Source organism: Camellia sinensis, chromosome 11 (assembly GCF_055761805.1).
Source record: "Camellia sinensis isolate YWXY chromosome 11, ASM5576180v1, whole genome shotgun sequence".
Lineage (NCBI taxonomy): Eukaryota > Viridiplantae > Streptophyta > Magnoliopsida > Ericales > Theaceae > Camellia > Camellia sinensis.
Window position 1 is genome coordinate 132760170 of NC_138971.1, and position 18547 is coordinate 132778716.

An 18547-nucleotide genomic window follows, 5' to 3' on the forward strand; every position below is an offset into this window, starting at 1 on the left:
AGTGGAAGAGAGCAGTGAGAGAGACACAGAGCGTGAGATATATATCAAATTTCTCTGTGATAGATAGGAGGGACCTTAGGCATCAAAAAATAATATTGTGGACCTTTTCTATTACTAAAAATGGAAGAGGGACTTTAGACTAATTTTTCCATTTTATATTGACTAATTATTCATCATACATTTATTTATTTATTTGTCTTTGATAAATAGAGAAACTAGAGAATGTTTAGGATTTAGTTATTTTAAAATTTTGTTATATACATGCACATCTGAGAGCATCTTCAATTTTTGACTAAATCTTTTATTAAATTTGACAAAAATTTTGGTGAGAATGAGGTCTAATTCTTATTAAACCCATATCAAATTAAGGGAAAAACAAATTAAATTAATGATGAATTAAATTTTTTATCAAGTATTTTTTCACTTAAATTTGATTAAAATGCTAAAGGATTGGAGATGATTTTTTTTTTATTATCAAAATTGGTTAAAGGAAATTTTGAGATAAGTTAAATGTTTTTAAAAAGTTTTGATGAAAGTTTTGATTCACACCATTAGAGTGAGTTATATCAGATTAAGCATTTAGACTGAACTTGAAGAATTAATTTATCAAATAATGTCAAGGGAGGTGGCAGGAAAGACACCCAAACTTGAGAAATTAATTTATCAAATAAAATAAAATATGAGAATTCTTTTGCGGAGGGAGGGAGTACAGAGAAGGTAGAAAAACATTTATGTACATATACATAACAGCATGGGGTATCAGCAAAATTTGCAGGACCAGGACCCTCTAACCCCACTCACTCCGCTCCTGTGCATATGATACATTATTTTTAAATGGATGTATATTAGAATTTTTTTAAAAATAAGGAAATAAGTTAAAAAGTACATTGATTTTAATAAAAATTGTATTAAATTTTGTGAAAAATATACCATGTTCTTCATTTATTTTTCCTTATATTTTAAGGGCACTTATTAATAAGATCCTAATAAAATTATCAACGATCAAATGATTATTGTTAGACCGGTCTATATTGTCTCTCTAAACTATTTATATAATTGAGAGACACTTCCACTCATTACCAATTAATCTTAAATTAGATGTTTTCTAGTGAGTTAAGCCTCTAGCCAAAATCTATGTTTAATCTAACGATCACACATTCAAGTTTTCTTATTTTGTTTTTATTACTATAGCATATTTTATGCTTGACTTTTAGTTTGTTGGAGAAATATAACAATCAAAGTATATTCATTTTTTTGATTTCATTAGTGAAGATGTTATGTCATATCATTCTTATTAAATTTTATGTTAAAAATTGATATTATCAATAGCTTTCCCTTTTTTTTTTTTTTTTATAGTTATTTATCTTTCAAGTACAATCAAAAGTACCAACTTAACACGTTAACATGATACTAGTTAGTCCATTTTGGCTACAGAGAAACAAAATGAATAGAAGCACTACTAGCACATGCTACGCTCTACGCTAGTGTTTTGAAAATATTAAATAATTTTTTCTTCCATCCTCTCGATTTTTTTCTCCCTAATATTTGAATCACACACGTTCATTTTTGTCTTTTTTCTATTAATGCTATAAAGGCAAAATTATAATTTAATTTGAGGGGATGACATGTTGGTGTCCGCTCTCACGTTCCTTCCACTACATTCTAGTCAATGGTTTGGAAACAAGTCGAGTTCTATATCAATCTTGTCATATAATAGATTATAGCACAATTTTTATTTAAAAAGTTAGTAATTTTAGCTTTATTTAATCATATACCCTCAATTACAACTCACTTTCAGCGTAATTATCACAAAATGATCAAATTTAGCAAATAAACACCAATTACCAACCAATTTCAACATTATCAACAATTTTAATTAAACTTGACAAATAAGCTAAATGGTACAAAATATTAATAATATAAATTTAATTTCGATTCTATCCCATTAGGTACTTTCAAATTTTGAAAGAAAAAAATAGTGATAATGCATAGACAATAAAATGGTCAACAAGCGTGGTGTTCAATCGGTGCATACGATAGAAACTCTCTATAATGTAACAATGTATAAGGTCCAAAAAAAAAATAGACACCAAATGTTGAGATTCAAAGTTTAAAGCGATATATTATTTTAAAGCATTATAAGTTGCATTATAAAAAATTGGATTTCAAAAATATCACGGGACCGTATTTTTTACTTAATAATATCGTCTTCTTTTTTTATTTTTAGGGTCCTATAATTATTTTGGCCGAGGCATATAAAGGGGTGTTTTGAGAAACAAGTTAAAAGTCAATTTTTTGAATTTTTTTTTTAAATATACAAAAAAAAGTAGAAAGGTGATGTGATAAAAAAAAGTAAAAAAATTAAAAAGTTGGCTTTTAACCTAGATGTCAGAATAGGCAAAGAGGATATAAAACGTAGCATCTAAGAGTATCTCTAAGGGTTCATCTTTTTATTATTATTATTATCAAATTTGAGTAAAAATTTAAATAAAAACTCCATTTGATATCAAATGGTCTAACGGAAAGACTTCATCAGAACATCGGTCGGCTGGGTGAATGTCTGGCCGATTGACCGGCCAGTGTAATTTTTTCATAATTTTTGCCTTAAGGTGGTCATCTAGGGACACCTGAAGGACATCCGGTGGTGAAAATCTAATGGATATGAATAATGATTTGACGAATGATATATCCATCCTCAATTTGATGAAATATTTGAAAATTTCTACATTTGATGAAAGATTTGGTACTGAATTAAAGTAGCAAAAAGTGAATTTTTTTATCAAATTTAAATTTGAGGAACTATTTGATCAACCATTGAGAAGGTTTGAACAATTACATGGAAACAAATATTAATACTTAAAAAAAAAAGAGTAACAAAAATTATCACTAAAAAACAAAAACAATGATAAAACATGACGATGAGCGTGAGTGTACCACACGTTCAAATAACCCAAAGCGGTAGCAAATAACAACACGCCGACGTAAAGCAAAAAGATAAGAGCCAGTTAATACAACCATACACCTTAGCTGCCATTTAAAAAATATATATATATATATATATATTACAAAAAAAAATTCAGGATTTAACTGATAACAAATCAAATTTCAATTTTTTATTATTTTAATTTAAATATTTAACTTTTTAAAAATTGAATTACCAATGGGTCTTATTTTTAAAACTTATTACTCATTAGATTCTATTGATGAATTTATCGGTCTCTCTTATTTTTATAAATAAATTTATGACCTGTAAATAAATAAGTCTAATTATAAGACTGATTGGTAAGTATTCATTTCAATTATAGCCATATGTTAATAATTAACTGAACATGAATAATTTAGATAATTTAATTACTCTTTTGTAAGTAGCACTGAATGACACTAGTGATTATAGATAGTGAAACGAAGAAGGACGTAATAAGTTGGGAAAAATTGAGGAATAGCGGTGAATAATGAAAAAGAATGTAATGGTAGTAGATTGGGAAAAAAAGAGAAGCAGTGATGAACGACAATAAGAGTGAGAGGTGCTTGTTAACCGTAATAAAAGAAACAAAAATAATTAAATTGTTTAAATTGCCTCTTCTTCATTAGTTATAACTAATACATAAAAATAAATTGTTAGAATTAATATCATTTTAAAAGTTCATGATTTAAATTGAAATAATTAAAAAGTTAGGGCTTGATTTGTTAAATTGTTAGTGAGGTCAAACTTTTAAATTTTTTTGAAAATAAAATTTTCCAAAAAATTGTACCCATAATTTTTCTAATTTGGCTCTTATATTAATGGGTAAATTATAAACACACTCCTTAAAATTTACTTAAATTACAAATTACCTCTGGTGATTTTCAAAATTACATTATGTCCTCTAAGATTTCTAATTTCATAACAAGGAGGTATTTTTATTAATAAATCACCAAGTTAATTAATAGTTTTTAATAATGTTAAAATTTTATTTAATTAATAATTTAGATAACTTTATTATTATATAAGTGAACAGTTAGAAATTTTACTTTTTCAATTAATTTTATTAAATAAAAAATTCTGACAGTGAGATATTTATAATTTTTTAAACTATAGAAGACAATTCGTATTTTAAACAAACTTTAGGAGATGTATTTATAATTTATTCTATATTAATCTAGTCATATAGTTCTAATTATATCACTTTTATTTTTAAATATTTTAAAATGGATTAATTATGTCTAATGGATAACGCTTGTTTGGAAATTGAACTACAATTAAAAAAACAATAATAATAATTCATTTAATATTGTCAAAGTGATTGATAGTTTGTCATCTAATTTAAAATAGTTCACTCCTTTTAAATGAACTACTTTATTCTTAGTTTTTATTTATGAAATATTATCAATTGAACAAAATTCATATAATGTGAAAATTGAGACAACATAATTGTATTGGATCTTAATTGAGTCCATACAATAACGTGCATTATATTGTGTTCAATTTAAATTCTAGTGAAAATTGTCAAACCCAGAATTGTCCGATGAAATGCTAGAACACAACGTAGTCACATGGACTTCAAAGATCTTGGCCAACGCACGCAAGGGCTTCAATGACAAAGCTTTGAATTGCTTCATACAAATGCTCAGAGATGGGTTCGATCCCAATGCAGCCACATTTTCAACCACCATAACCGTCTGTGGCCAATCACTGAGACCCAGTTTCGGAACAAGCATTCACTGTTTGATTCTAAAGAAAGGGTTCACGCAACAACTCTTTGTTGCAAGTGGGTTGGTTACAATGTACTCAAAACACGACTGTATAACTGAAGCTCGTCGAGTGTTCGATGAAATGCCTGTGAGGGACGCGGTCTCTTGGAATTCGATGATTGCGGGCTATTCACAATTGGGTTTGAACAGGGAAGCTTGTAGTTTGTTTTATCAAATGATTAGAGATTGTGATACCTTGGAATCATTTGTGAATAATTTTAGTATAGCTAGTGTTCTTAAGGCTTGTGGTGGTATGGGTTCGATTAGAACTGGAAAAAGTGTGCATTGCTATGCCATGAAATTTGGGTTCCATTTAGATACTTTTGTTTGTGGGTCAGTCATTGATATGTATGCTAAATGTGGCTGTTTAAATAATGCACAGCGTGTTTTTGATCGGATGGAAAATCGTGATCTTGTAGTTTGGAACACAATGATCACTGGGTATGCTCAAAATGATTACGAAGAGGAAGCACTTGAGTTGTTTTATCAGATGCTATACAAAGGTTTTTATCCTAATGAGACCTCATATTCTTCAGTTTTGAAAGCATCAGCCGCGATGTCAGATTTGGCAGTGGGTAGATGCTTCCATGCTAACACCCTGAAACATGGTTTTTTATCAGATGTTTATGTGGGGACTGCTCTTGTTGACATGTACTCAAAATGTATGGACATGAAAAATGCAGAAAGAGCTTTTCTTGAGATGAAGAAGAGGAATTTGGTTACTTATAATGTTCTTATCACGGGTTACAGTTTGACTAGTTTGTATGGGAAAGCATTAAAAACTTACTTGGAGTTGCAAACTGAAGGCATGAAACCTGACTCTTTTACATTCATAGGCCTTTTCTCCTCTTGCAGCACATCGGATGCTGTTGCTGAAGGAGCTCAAGTTCATTCTCACTCAATCATGCTTGGTTTGGATTCGGATGTCTCTGTTGGGAACTCAATAGTGAACTTCTATTCTAAATGTGGCCTCATTGAATGTGCACTGAAAGCTTTTGAGTCGATATATACACCTAATGCTATATCTTGGGCAGGCATTATCTCGGGTTTTGTGCATAATGGTATGGAAGATAGAGCAGTTGAGCAATTCTGTAAAATGCACAAGTTGTTTCATAAAACAGATGAATTCTCTTCTTCTAGTGCTCTAAAAGCAGTTGCAAGTTGGGTTGCTATTGAACAGGGAAAGCCCTTACATGCTCATGTGATAAAATCAGGGTTTGAATGCACAGTTTATGTGGGAAGTGCACTGATTGACATGTATGCCAAATGTGGGATGGTCAAAGATGCTTGTAAGCTGTTTTTGAAGATGCATGAGAAGAATGTAGTCTCTTGGAATTCAATGATAATGGGTTATGCACAAAATGGTTCATTCAAGGAAGCAATGCTCCTATTTCAGGAGATGATAGACTCTGGAATTTTGCCTACATCAGTGACATTTGTTGGGGTTCTATTTGCTTGTAGCCATGCTGGTTTAGTGGAAGAAGGGAGAAACTTCTACAAATTGATGGTTTATAACTACGGAATTCCACCTTCAGTGGAACACTGTGCTTGTATGGTGGACCTCCTTGGCCGTGCTGGTTATCTTGAGGAGGCAGAAACCTTTCTTCTTGATTCTCCATTCCGAGAAGAACCCGGAATTTGGGGGCCTCTTCTTGCAGCTTGTGGAGTATATAATAATTCAGATGTGGGTTCCCGAGCTGCTCAGCACTGCCTATGGTTAGAGCCTCGACATTCCTCCACGTATACCCTTTTGTCCAATATATATGCATCTAGCAAATTGTGGAACAATGTCACAAGAATAAGGGATTTGATGAAGGAGAAGGGGGTTGAAAAGGAACCAGGGTTCAGCTGCTTGAGGTTAGGAACAGAATAAACGTGTTTGGTACACTTTTCCTACATGTTTGGGACTTTTGAGAACTTTCAAAGCAATAGAAGCATAATGGTAAATGGTAGTTTATGTCTCTATTTCAATGAATGGTACAGAAACAAATTCTAGAAGAGTTTGTTACTGGGTCTGGTGTTCTGTTTTGCCATTCTGGGTTTTTCGTCATTCAATTGATAATTTCTTTGATTTATTTTTTCAGGATGATTTAAAATTTTGGTTATTGACAGCACGCAATAAAGACAGAAGTATGACCTCAATATATAAGTGGTAATATGTTTGAAGCTAATTTTTGTAATGAAACAGTTTTGGCCTTTGGCATGCATTCACACACACACACACACACACACTTGTGTTTATACTTGTCTCTGTTTAACCTTTGATTATCGTGTACATGTATCAAAACTTACGTTAATTTTATTGTTCTTCTATTTTTGCTTTTGATAACAATTAATCTTAATAACATCATTCTTTCTAGGCGTTTTACATTTTTGTCTTGATAATAACAACGACTCTACTCTTTCTGTTTTTCCTTTTGCCTTCCATTGGAATTAATAATAGCAACAATTATTCGTTAATCTACTAATTTAAATCTACTTTTCCCAACCACAAGATTATTTCATTTTATTTTAAAATTTCATTTTACCCTATACATTTATTGATATTAATCCGTAGAATGGTGTCCACTTCGACCTGGATTGTGTATTTGCTAATCTGTTTCATGTCTGTCGTTAGGGTAAATTGCACAGTTGGCCCTTCTAGTTTGAGCAAAGTTTCACTGTGATCCATATAGTTTCATTTTCATCAATTTAACCTCTAGGCCACGTAAAACCCATTTGGGAATTTTAGCAATTTGCCCACAAAATTGAATAAATTACTCTAGAAATAACTTCACGCTATCTCTCATGTATGTTTGTAAATAACTTCATTGCTATAGTTTAACTGATAATGAGGGAGAAAACATACAAAAAAATTTCAAGTTTCTCAATTTACAAATTCAGTTGATGTCCATGAAGAACTGTATTAAGGGGTGATAGCTTTATGGATCCAACTACTCTCAATTACAACCCAGAAATGGAGATCTCAATTTCATGATCAATGACCGTGAAAGTGTCACATCAACAAATCTTTATTTTAAACTGAAAAACGGTTAAGGGGGGTACAAAATTAATAATGACGTGGCAGTTTATCTTATGTATCTGTTCGAAGCACAGAAAATTAAATTTTGGAAATATTGGCACAAAGGCATCAAGATTTCTGAATCATTTTACTACAGATTTTGCATTGGTGCTTCATTGAACATACCAGGAGTTTGATCACATAGTAGTCTTTATCTCAAGACAACAGAAATTCTGTTAGCAGTATATTAATAAGTTCCAACATTTCTGTTACTAGTTTCTTTCTATCATAAAACTATATTGTACATGAAAATTATGTTTGCAATTTACTCAGAGCTCTATTTCAAGTAAAATTTTGGGGATGAGGAATCGGGAAGAGCTATTTTAGCAACGAACTATTGTCTGTTAATTGTTGTGCATGTGACTGTTTCACAATTGACTTTGTATGGTATCGGTGATTGGCTTAGTAATACTATTGACTCTCGTCCGTTTTGAAATATTTCTCTTTTCTATATGTCCAGAGATTTATGGAAAAGTTAGTTTAGATGTGACATGTATCAATGATAAAAATGGGATTTTTGTCAATTTTAAGAATCTATTATCAATCCGTAATTTTTTAGTTTGTCATCTGAGAAATGGGAAGAGAAAAACAATACCTCTGTCTTCTGTTCGAACTCCAAACAATGTTTTCTTCTCAAATCTAAAATCTATGTTTTATTATACATGTATTTACAATCGAATTATCCCATAACTTGCACTATCTTCTGCTCGATCAGGTTGACTTGGCGTGCAATGAAGATCTAATCACAGCACAGGCTGTTTTCCTCAGCCATGCCGTCTTCACTAACATAAGCCGACAAATTCAAGTATGGCTCCTGATCTGTCCTGTTTCTCCATCTTGCTCTGCAAATCACGCATGTAGCTGACCGTCTTCTACTACTTCTCTTCCACGTCAACAAGCATTCTTCATGAATCGGATTCCGACATGTCCCACAAGCGACCACCTTATCCCCCTGTCCCAACACGTCAAGACAAACTGGGCAACTAGTCCCATCTTCAATCTCAACCGTTGCTTGCAAACTACTACCCTGCCTTGCCTGAAAGAACATCTGATGAAACCTTTCGCGGATGCCAGTCCCTGCCAGCACTTCTGCCGACGTAGGTGCACTAAGCAGGCGGCTCAGCTGGCATGGCCGGAGAGTCTTCCTCCGGAGACATCCATCGTCAAGAGAAACCCCCAGAACGCGGATAAAAACAAAAAGTATGTGTTTGCACGGGGTGGTACGATCAGGGCAAGTGCAGGACGGGGTGGTGGATAAAGTCACCGTGTAAACATTTCCGGTGGCTCCCAAGACGAAGAAGTCGGATTCTGATCGGTGGAGGAGGCGGAGGCGGTGCCTGAGGGCTCTGAGTATCCGATCTGCAACCGGTTGTGTTATGTTGAACTGGGATTGAGGCGGCCGGTCTGGCGGGGATGAGCTGGAGGCAACAGAGTCCATTGGAGGGAGGAGAGAGGAATGTGGTCGTGACAGTTTAGAAGAATGGAAATTTCAAGAGGGGATGTCCTGTTGAAGGGTGTTTTTGTAGGGCTGAGATGCTTTGGAAAGTTTTGAGGGACACGTGAGGGATGGCGGGAGGGTAGGGAAAGTGGTTTGAGTTGGGCAATTTGAACCTTTTTTTTGAGTGCTTAGGACTTGTTTGTTTTTTGTTTTGAAAGTACTGGGACATGGTTATCCTTAAGGCACGTTATGGGCAGTTTGGAAGTTAGTTAATACCAAATTGATGTCTCTCCCAAAAGGTTGATACAAAAACATACCGTGTGATGTTAGATATATAAAAACGTGTGATCTTTTGTTTTAACGTAGGAATCAGGCTGTGTGATGCGAATCTATATGGGAATTTCTTCCTTTTGGATAAAAATAGAAAAGTACATAGGGGTAATGCTACGTCGCTCGAAAATAATCCCTTCGAATCCCCTTAAAGGCAAAAACGACATCGTTTTTGCCTTCTTTTTTTTTTTCAGAAGCAGAAATCAGAAGAAAGAGGAAGAAGGAGAAGAGGAGGAGGAGGGGAAGGAGGAAGGAGGAAGGAGGAGGAGAAGGACTGGAGGGGGCCCTAACCATAGGGGAGGAGGAGGCGGAGGCGGGGCTGGAGGCGGAGACGGCGGTCGGAGCTGGAGCTGCTGCTGCTGTGACGAGCTGGCGGCGAGGCGACGACGGCGGGTGGCGAGGCTCGCAGCCCTCTTCTTCCCCCCTCTCTCTCTCTCTCTCTCTCGCCTCCGTGATTTCGGGGGATTCAGGGGGAAAAAATTAGGGGGACAAATCATTATCCAACTACATAGGTAGGGGCAGAATTTACTATATCTATATAAAATTATTGTGGGCCCTAATCTTAGTATATTTTTTGAAAAAGTATAATTATACAAAACGAACCAAACAAAGATTGCACATATGTTATTCTCAGATGGAGTGAACAATTACATTTGTGTGTAATTATTCAGAAATCCTAATAAATCGTTCCGTAGTGTTTTTAATCAAAGATGAAATAGAAAATTTTAACGGTAGAATAGTCAAATTTATCTGGTAATGAATATTAATTTGGGGTATTTAGGTGTGGTCTTAATAAGTGAACTTATTGTCTAATAGGTCATATGGAAAAAAAAATTTATAAAAAAATGTTATTAATTATAAGTTTTAGCAGCAATTTATAAAAATTATGATAAAAAAAAGTCACTAATTTTCAATTTTTAATGACGTATGTAAAAAATTGTCACAAAAAATTATTTTTAGCAATAATTTTATCAAGATTTATTTTCAATAGGACTTGATGAAAATTAAGTCCAACTATTAGGAGCTAGTGATAGTTCATCCTATTAATAATTTTCAATTTGATTTGGTTGGTCAAAAGTCTTACCAATGAACTTATAAGCAATCTGATTTTATTGGTGAATAGAACCTGCCTTCAGAGTTGGTTAACCCTCTCATTTGTTATTTAGTTTTATATTTTAACCATGGTGAACTTAGCCCAGCTGGAATGAACAATTCGTTTTAGTAATGCCTATTGTAATTCATTTGGGTGTGATGGATGGGCAATCATTTTTTATTTTATTTTATTTTATTAATCAAGGATTGTTTAGACACTTGGATAATTTAAAAAGTCACCCTCTAAATTAGTGAAGCGAGCAAATAAGACGAGATTCAAACTTTCATTAACAATGTGACTCTATAAATTTATAATCTAAATTATGATTCAACAAAATGAGATTCGAACTCTCATTAATACGTGATTTAGACCCTCTCAAACTTCAACCCCCACTACCCCCCACACACACATGGCGGGTGGTGATTGGAGGAAAAGAAAAAAAAGAAAAAGAAAAAGTGACCAATAAAAAAAGAAAGGGAGTCAAAGGAAATGAGGGGAAAGGGGGTCTCAATCTTTATTCCTCATTAATAATGTGAGAAATATGCACATTTATTAATTGGACAATCTAAATTATTATTTAACAGGACTCAAAGCAGACAGCAAAGTAATATTTTGTTTTTTAAGCAAAGAGAAGTGTGACAGGCGGTGTGTGTACAAGGTCCGGGAATGAATTCTCTACTATACGGCCTAATCTAAAAATTGATTATGACCTGTAGAGTGAAATCTTTTTTTTTAAAAAAAAAAAAAAAACTTAACTACCTTCTCCTTTTTCTGGGTTGTATTGTGCCAGCCCATGAAATGTTTTTCAACAAATGTATTTCTTTGACACAGAACATAGTATTTTAGAAAAATAGATCGTTTCTTATCATATCATAGGAAAATACTTAAACGTGAATATAATTTTACAAAGTTATTACTCACAGATAGCTCCAAAGCAGACAGACAGAGCAGACAAATCAGATAACTTGCGATGCGTGATCTACACAGACACAGAACGAATACGTACTGAATTACACATTCGGAATTATTAACTTAGTTCTTTCTTATCTTGGTGTGTTTCTAATTCTTACCTTCATTGTTATGTCTTAATCATGGCCTAAGAATGCTGGGAATGTCAAAACATGCTATTCAACACTTAGTCAAATTTACTGAAAATAGGGTCTTCGTTCGAGCATAATTTTCTTCGCTCAAGCAAAGATTAAAAAATAAGAGTGGTAGCTAGAGCGCAACTTCGGTCACTCCAGATCACTTCGTCCTTGGGAAAACCAACAGACTTGACAACTTTTTACCTCAACTTAAATGCTAAGAACCATAGTACCACATACCATACTTTCCTTTGTTTACAGGGCATGTATATTTCCAAGCTTGGTGGCAGAATTGCTTGAAACATCGAAAGAAGACACTGTAAAAAACAAGTACGACTTGGAATATACATGGGACATCTCTTTTTATAGTGTCACATCATATTCGTTATATTATTATGTTTAAAAAAAATATATTAATGAGTTTTTATTTTTTTTTTAAATATCATATCATACTCGTCACGTTGTCATATTTAGAAAAAATATATTAAAGAATTTTTATTTTTTTTTTGGAGTAAAAGTTTTGGAATGTCACATTATACCTGTCATATTGTCACATTTAGGAAAAGTTTAGTAAGGAGTTTTTAAATTTTTTTTGAGTGTTACATTGTTGAAGTGTCACATTAATACTTGTCACATTGGAGTATCACATCATACTTGTCACATTAATAAAAGGGTATAGTTGTCTACCAAAATACTACCAAAATAAAAAATAGAATCACTCGGAACGAAAGTCTCCATTAATAGGACTTCACATATCAATAAAAAAAAATTTAGGACTAATTGGAATACCTTTTTGTAAGATGGGATTTATTGGTAAATATGCCAAGGAAATATAGGCTACCGATAATTATTAGCAATTAAGCATGATAATGCTACATACTAAAAAATTTTTCCAAAAAGATATATTCAAAAATTTATATCAATGAGTTACATTTATTGCCACATATATAACTCATATCATACCAACTTTAAATATGCTATACAAACCTCAATTTCAGAATAATTATCAAGATATAAATTTTGAACGCATAGCATTTTTCTGGTATTGTATAACATTTTGGAGTAGTTTTAAGTAGTGCTAAACACCAGGGACAACATATCTATTTATTACTGGAAAACAAGCCACCTTTATGTCAAGCTCATATGCATATGCATATGTGGGTGGGAGAGTTGTTATAGTACATACATATATGTAAAGACGACATATATATATATATATATATATATATCTGAGTAGAGTTTTTCAGATTATGATGACAATCCAAAACAAGCAAAACAAACATATAAAAAACTAATTAAACAAGTAGTGATGACTCTTTTTTGCAAAGATCAATCTTAGTTACGAACCCAAACTATATGATCCTCAGGAAGGAAATGGCAAATTGGAACAGTCCCTGGCTTGACCTTGAGCACTTGAAAGGCCAAGTGTTTCGGATTCCAACCCGATGTGTCGGTATGGCACACTGCAACTGCTTCTGCTTTCGCTCCATCGACGCCTACCATTGAAACCTTGTACGCCTTTGTGGTTTGTGTCTTGTGGCAATAAAACACCGTGTACGCGTAGTTTTGCTTATGGCACACTACGGTTGCATCGCTTGCCATCTTCTTCACTCCTTCAATAGTGTATGTTTGCAAAGGGGTTTCTTTTTTGACTTCTGTGGAGATTGCTTGGATACTTTTCCCAAGCCTGATACGACAGAAATCGACCATGGACTCCAGTGAAGTTGCGCAATATTTCTCTTCTCCTTTGATTCCAGGCTCTTCGCATTCTTTGATTGTTTGCTCGATTGTCTTGGCTTCCATGGAGTTGGGTTTCACTGAGAAGTAGTCAAGAATTTGTGGCATTTTCTTGGATGAAAAGGGTATTTTCTCGGCAACCTGGCGAGGCAAGAAAGTTGTTGATGTGGTGGTTTTAGTGAAGTGCAATGTCATTTTTGTGTATTTTTTCAAGTCATTTTCCAGGAAGAAAAGAGCGATGTTGGCATTATCATGGAGTTGATCTGCAGTAGCAGCGTGTTTGTAAACTAAGGCATCTCCTTTCCCAACACCAAAACTAGTGCCACCGGGCTTTCCTTTCCCTGCATCGACACTTACGCCGCCCTTCCCTACCCCGACTGAGGTGCTCTTATCTTCCATCCATTCTGCAAATTTCGAAGATAAAATTAAGTACGAGGTTTGTGATGTTTCCTCCTATGTATCTATTCCTCTCATCTCTTTCCTACCTCTTTGTTCGCTCCATGATTTAAATGAAGGGGTTGTCGGCAGTGGTGTGGCCAAAAAAGTTGTTTAGTAGTGTCATTTAATTAATTATTACATACTTCTTTAGTGAAGAAACAAGTCGTGAGGATTGGGGGATGGAGTGGAGAAGGAGGCGGTAGTGGCTCATATGTTTTTCATCCATCTTTTATTTTTATTTTTTTTTTCTCCTTCGTTCTCTTATGATTTAGGTGAAAATTGAGATAAAATTAATTTTGCCCAATCAACGTCCAAATAATGATTCTTTACTTTTTGTTTGAGTAAAAGAGTTAGTGAAGAAATCAATCCATGGCAATTAATTCTCTTTTAGGTTTCGTTTGGAACATGTTTTTTTAATATTTTTGTTAGCTTTTTAATTAAAATATGATATAAAAAAATTTAATATGTTTAGAATGATTTTTTAGTTATTTATGAAAAGATGTATAAAAAATAGCGAGAAATTTTTTTTTTTTGACTTTTTGGTGTAGGTTGTTGACTTTTTAATTTTTTTTAGTGACTTTTTGACTTTTATGTTAAAAATTGATGTTACCAAATGAGACGTTAGTGTGATTATAAGAATTTCTATTTGTCAATAAGAGAAACAAGGACATGTAAATTCACAAATAATCCCTCAAAACAAGCTAAGTCAAAGCCTGACCTTAATATCATCAAAGTATAATAGCAAAGAGTTAATGATTCAAAAAATTAATGAGCATAAGTCTCACACCCTAATAGCCGGTACTAAAGAGTCACTTTTGCATCTTCACCACCAAGCCATCATCTTTTTTTTAGTTGACAAACGTGATAAATTGAAATTGTTATGATTATCGAATCAGTATAATATTTTGTATGAATAAAATATATAAAATATCTGTTAAAATAAACGATTCAGATCATCAAAATGAAATTCAAACAACACCATGGACCGAAGAGCAACTACCTCCATCACAATTTCCCCTTGTTTTTACATGGAAGCAAATAGTGTTGAAAGTTACCAAGTTAAAAAAATAAAAAATAAAAATAAAAATAAAAAAATAAATTGACAAAGAGGTAAGGAGTCTATAAGCAGAGGTGGCTCAACATTAATTCGGCCATTTAGCCCTAGTCCAAGGCTTCTCGAGAAAATTTATATATATATATATATATTATTTAAGTCTTCATTTTTTTAAAGACTTTAGTAAAATAAAATCTTATTTTAACATTTAAGATCTCAAAAAATCTTAAATTATTACTGTCTAAAGTAGAAGACTAACCAGGGTGTAAAAGATCCTTGACAGCCTTAGGCATAGGAGAGTTTGGCAGAACCGAATTCCAGTATGCTTCAGGAGATAGAGTTGCATGACTTGCCACCAACGTCAACTGTATTAAAAAAAAAAATAAAAATCTCATTAATTAGCTTCTCACTTTGAATACCAAAAAAAATTGCATTAACTTACATAAATACTTATTTAATAGGCGAATTATTTTTTGAAGACTATTTTAATGATTTTTTTAATATAAAATAATTGTTTTTAGGAAGCAATAAAAAAATTATTTTCATATTTTCATAAATTATTTTTAGAGGAATTTTTTTTTTAAGGTCCATGATATTAAGTTTTTATAAGATAAATGACATATAATATTTTCATAGTAGTTCAGGTCCCTCAACATTTTCACAGAGAAAATTCGACTCAGAGAAATTTCCTTCGACTCAGAGAAATTTCGATCTCGACATAGAAATTTTTTAATTTTCACAGAGAAAAATTTCTCTAGTATGGTCACAGAGAAATTTTATCAAGGGACCGTAGTTAATAAAAAAAAATCTTGGACATCAAAGTTAGAGAGAGATGCTTTACTAATCTTTCTTTATTTTTATACAAAAATGGAAACGATATTTTTTGATCAACAAAAAAGAGGGATACTTTATTGATGAACAAAAATAGAATTACATCAATAAAGAAGAAAGGAGAAGGAGAGGATAAGTGCAAAAGTATCATAACGAAACAAATCAGTCCCAACTAGGTTGGTACCGATAAGAGTGCCCAATCATATGCTAGCACACCATGGATATAATTTGTCCATCTATTTATGTCTTCAACAAATGTTGTTTAACTTTTCTTTACTTTGGCTTTTATGTTTTTGAAAACAAAAAATAATGAAAAGTTCGAAAACATTCATCATTCATATCGTTCGTTAAGAAAAGTTAAAGTATTAATTTGTTGAGGACATAAATACATGGACAAATTATATCCATGGTTTCTGTAATTTGTCTCTTATATCAATTTAGTCCATATAGATTCAATTATATTAATTTTACTTTTTATTTTTTCATATTTGTGTTAGTTTAGTTAAATTAATAACATTTAATAAGAAATTGGATAAAATAAAAGGCATAATGGTCCATGTAAAAGAGAATAGGCCATTTCAAATTGGACACAAACTTCTCATTCACTTGAGGAGTGTGAATGGAGTTTTTTTATTTATTTCATTTTAGTTCAATTTCTAAAAAGTGTTATCAATTAAATTAAATTGATATAATATAAAAAAGTCAAAAGTAAAATTAACAAAATTAGAACTGAAATAATTAAATTGCATGAAAAATAAACTATAAAAAGTATGAATGTAATTTATTCAAAATAGATGTACACATACAAGTACATATATCTATTCAATTATTAAAAGCACACAACATAGAAGACGAAACTTCCTTACGCTTTTTCTATTTTTCAAGAATGCTCCTCAAATTGCAAACTGTAAAATTTCATATCTAGGAACGATTTCAAGTCATTTTGAAAATACTCTAACGTTGTATTTGGTTGGGAGATTTACGAATATATTTAAAGAGGAAAAATGAAAAATAGATAAAATATAAATAAAATATACATACATTTCACCTAGTTTCACATACCTTTTCCCTTTCTCTTTCTAAATCCCTTCTTAAATTTCCTAACCAAATATGGTGTAAACCATTTTCATATTCAACTCATCTTTTTTATTTTTTTTTATTTTTTATTTTTATATTAAACAGCTCAAAATTGCAATAAAATAAAATAAAATAAAAATTACATATATATATTGAGAGAGAGAGAGAGAGGGGGGGTGGTGTTTACAAAACAAAATCCCAAGAAAATGCTTTTTTTGTTCTGAGGATTTGGGAGCTGAGAAACTCACAGAAAGAAATGCAAGGATGGGTAGGAGGTGGAACTCCATGGAAAACTGCAGAACAGAAAACTATGACATGAAAGAGAAAGAAAACTTATTAATATATCTAGCTTACACTTGGAAGTGAGAGAAGTGAGATTGTGATATTTATAAGTGAGTGTTAGTGTGGGAGGTTACCTGGGCCACATGAGGGGGGAGAGAGAGAGAGAGAGAGAGAGAGAGAGAGAGAGAGAGGAGTGATGTATGGTGCATTACAGTCCTCTATGAAAATTTGGCATGTAGCTCTCTTAACGAATTGGACATTTTGGTTCAAGTTCCATAACAAACAACAACCAAATTTATTTGGATTTAGTGGGGGTGTCCTTAGTATACATCTTTTATGATTATAGCATTCTGTTTTGGGCATGCCATGCATGATATACTTACGAGAGTGGCTTCTCTCCAATCCTTTATCGGATTAGAGAATATTGTTGGGTTTGTAGGGGCTCATCACGGGTCCTGTTTTGATAATCCGAACTGTATGTGTAGAACTCATCGAGTACTATATGCTTGTAAAATATCACGTTGATCAGATATTGATAGCTATGTAATCAAATCCGATTTTTGTCAGACGTTTATTTTTCATCATTCATTTTTTTAAATGCAAAACTGATTTGATCACATAACTATCGATATCCGATCAACGTGATATTTTACAGGCAGATAATATTCGACGAGTTCTACACATTCAACGGTTCGGATTATTGAAACGAGACCCGTGGTGGGCCCCCACGGGCCCAACAATACCCTCCAGTTCATGATCGGACTGGAGGGCCCCACGGTTTCAAATTAAATATATGATATAGTTTTAAATTTAGTGTATTGGGAGTCACACAAATATTCAAATTCTCAACAATTTTCTAAGTTTTTTCTTTCTTTGTGAATTATAGTATTTTTTTAATTCTACTTTTTAGTACGTTGAAGAGCTTGACTTGAGAGAATTGGTCGGGAGTCTTGCATGCTTATGCGTGGAAAGACTTACCCTTGACCCTTCTAATGAGATGTAAAATTCTGACCTACTTAACTAACGCTAATCTATTTGTTCACTAATACTACATATCCAATTTTATTTATAAATATCAACATGTGATTCAGATTATTTTATACATAATTCTACAATGCACTAATTCAATCATAGTCACATTTAAAAATTTTAGATAATTTTGTCTCTTGTTTATGAATAATTTTTATTGTTATTTGTTTGTATGTTTTTAATTTTTGAAGGGTACTACATCATATATATATATATATATATTTTTTTTAATTCAAATGAAGAGTTAACAAACAGGAAAATACAGATAGATTCTTGGAGATCTTAATCTCTTCTAGAGCCAACATTTATCATGTCAGTAGTTAATAAAGAGAGGATAGAACTAGGAGGCTCTTCAACTTTT

The 18547-nt window shown here is 32.5% G+C and overlaps 3 protein-coding genes across 4 annotated transcripts; 1 reads left to right on the top strand and 2 right to left on the bottom strand.

Moving 5' to 3' along the window:
- Positions 1-4296: 4296 nt before the first annotated feature.
- LOC114260618 (pentatricopeptide repeat-containing protein At4g13650) lies at positions 4297-9283 on the top strand. Of its 2 annotated transcripts, none has more exons than XM_028200765.2 (3): positions 4297-6673; positions 6816-6883; positions 8508-9283. In XM_028200765.2, exon 1 carries the CDS (start codon positions 4511-4513, stop codon positions 6602-6604), a length of 2094 nt encoding a protein of 697 aa, XP_028056566.1. In that variant the 5' UTR covers positions 4297-4510; the 3' UTR covers positions 6605-6673; positions 6816-6883; positions 8508-9283. The 2 variants fall into 2 exon arrangements, with proteins under 2 accessions (XP_028056566.1, XP_028056567.1); XM_028200766.2 differs by having other exon boundaries at positions 4340-6588; positions 8508-8745.
- On the bottom strand, positions 8395-9230 carry LOC114260619 (SWIM zinc finger family protein / mitogen-activated protein kinase kinase kinase (MAPKKK)-like protein). Its single transcript, XM_028200767.2, has one exon. The coding sequence runs from the start codon at positions 9228-9230 to the stop codon at positions 8532-8534; it is 699 nt and encodes a 232-aa protein (XP_028056568.1). The 3' UTR covers positions 8395-8531.
- Positions 9284-12651: 3368 nt separating the features above from the next.
- On the bottom strand, positions 12652-17263 carry LOC114260617 (BURP domain-containing protein 3-like). Its single transcript, XM_028200764.2, has 3 exons — positions 17124-17263; positions 15227-15332; positions 12652-13879 (listed from the first exon to the last, which is right to left on the bottom strand). Exons 1-3 carry the CDS (start codon positions 17160-17162, stop codon positions 13074-13076), a joined length of 951 nt encoding a protein of 316 aa, XP_028056565.1. The 5' UTR covers positions 17163-17263; the 3' UTR covers positions 12652-13073.
- Between the last annotated feature and the right edge of the window lie 1284 nt (positions 17264-18547).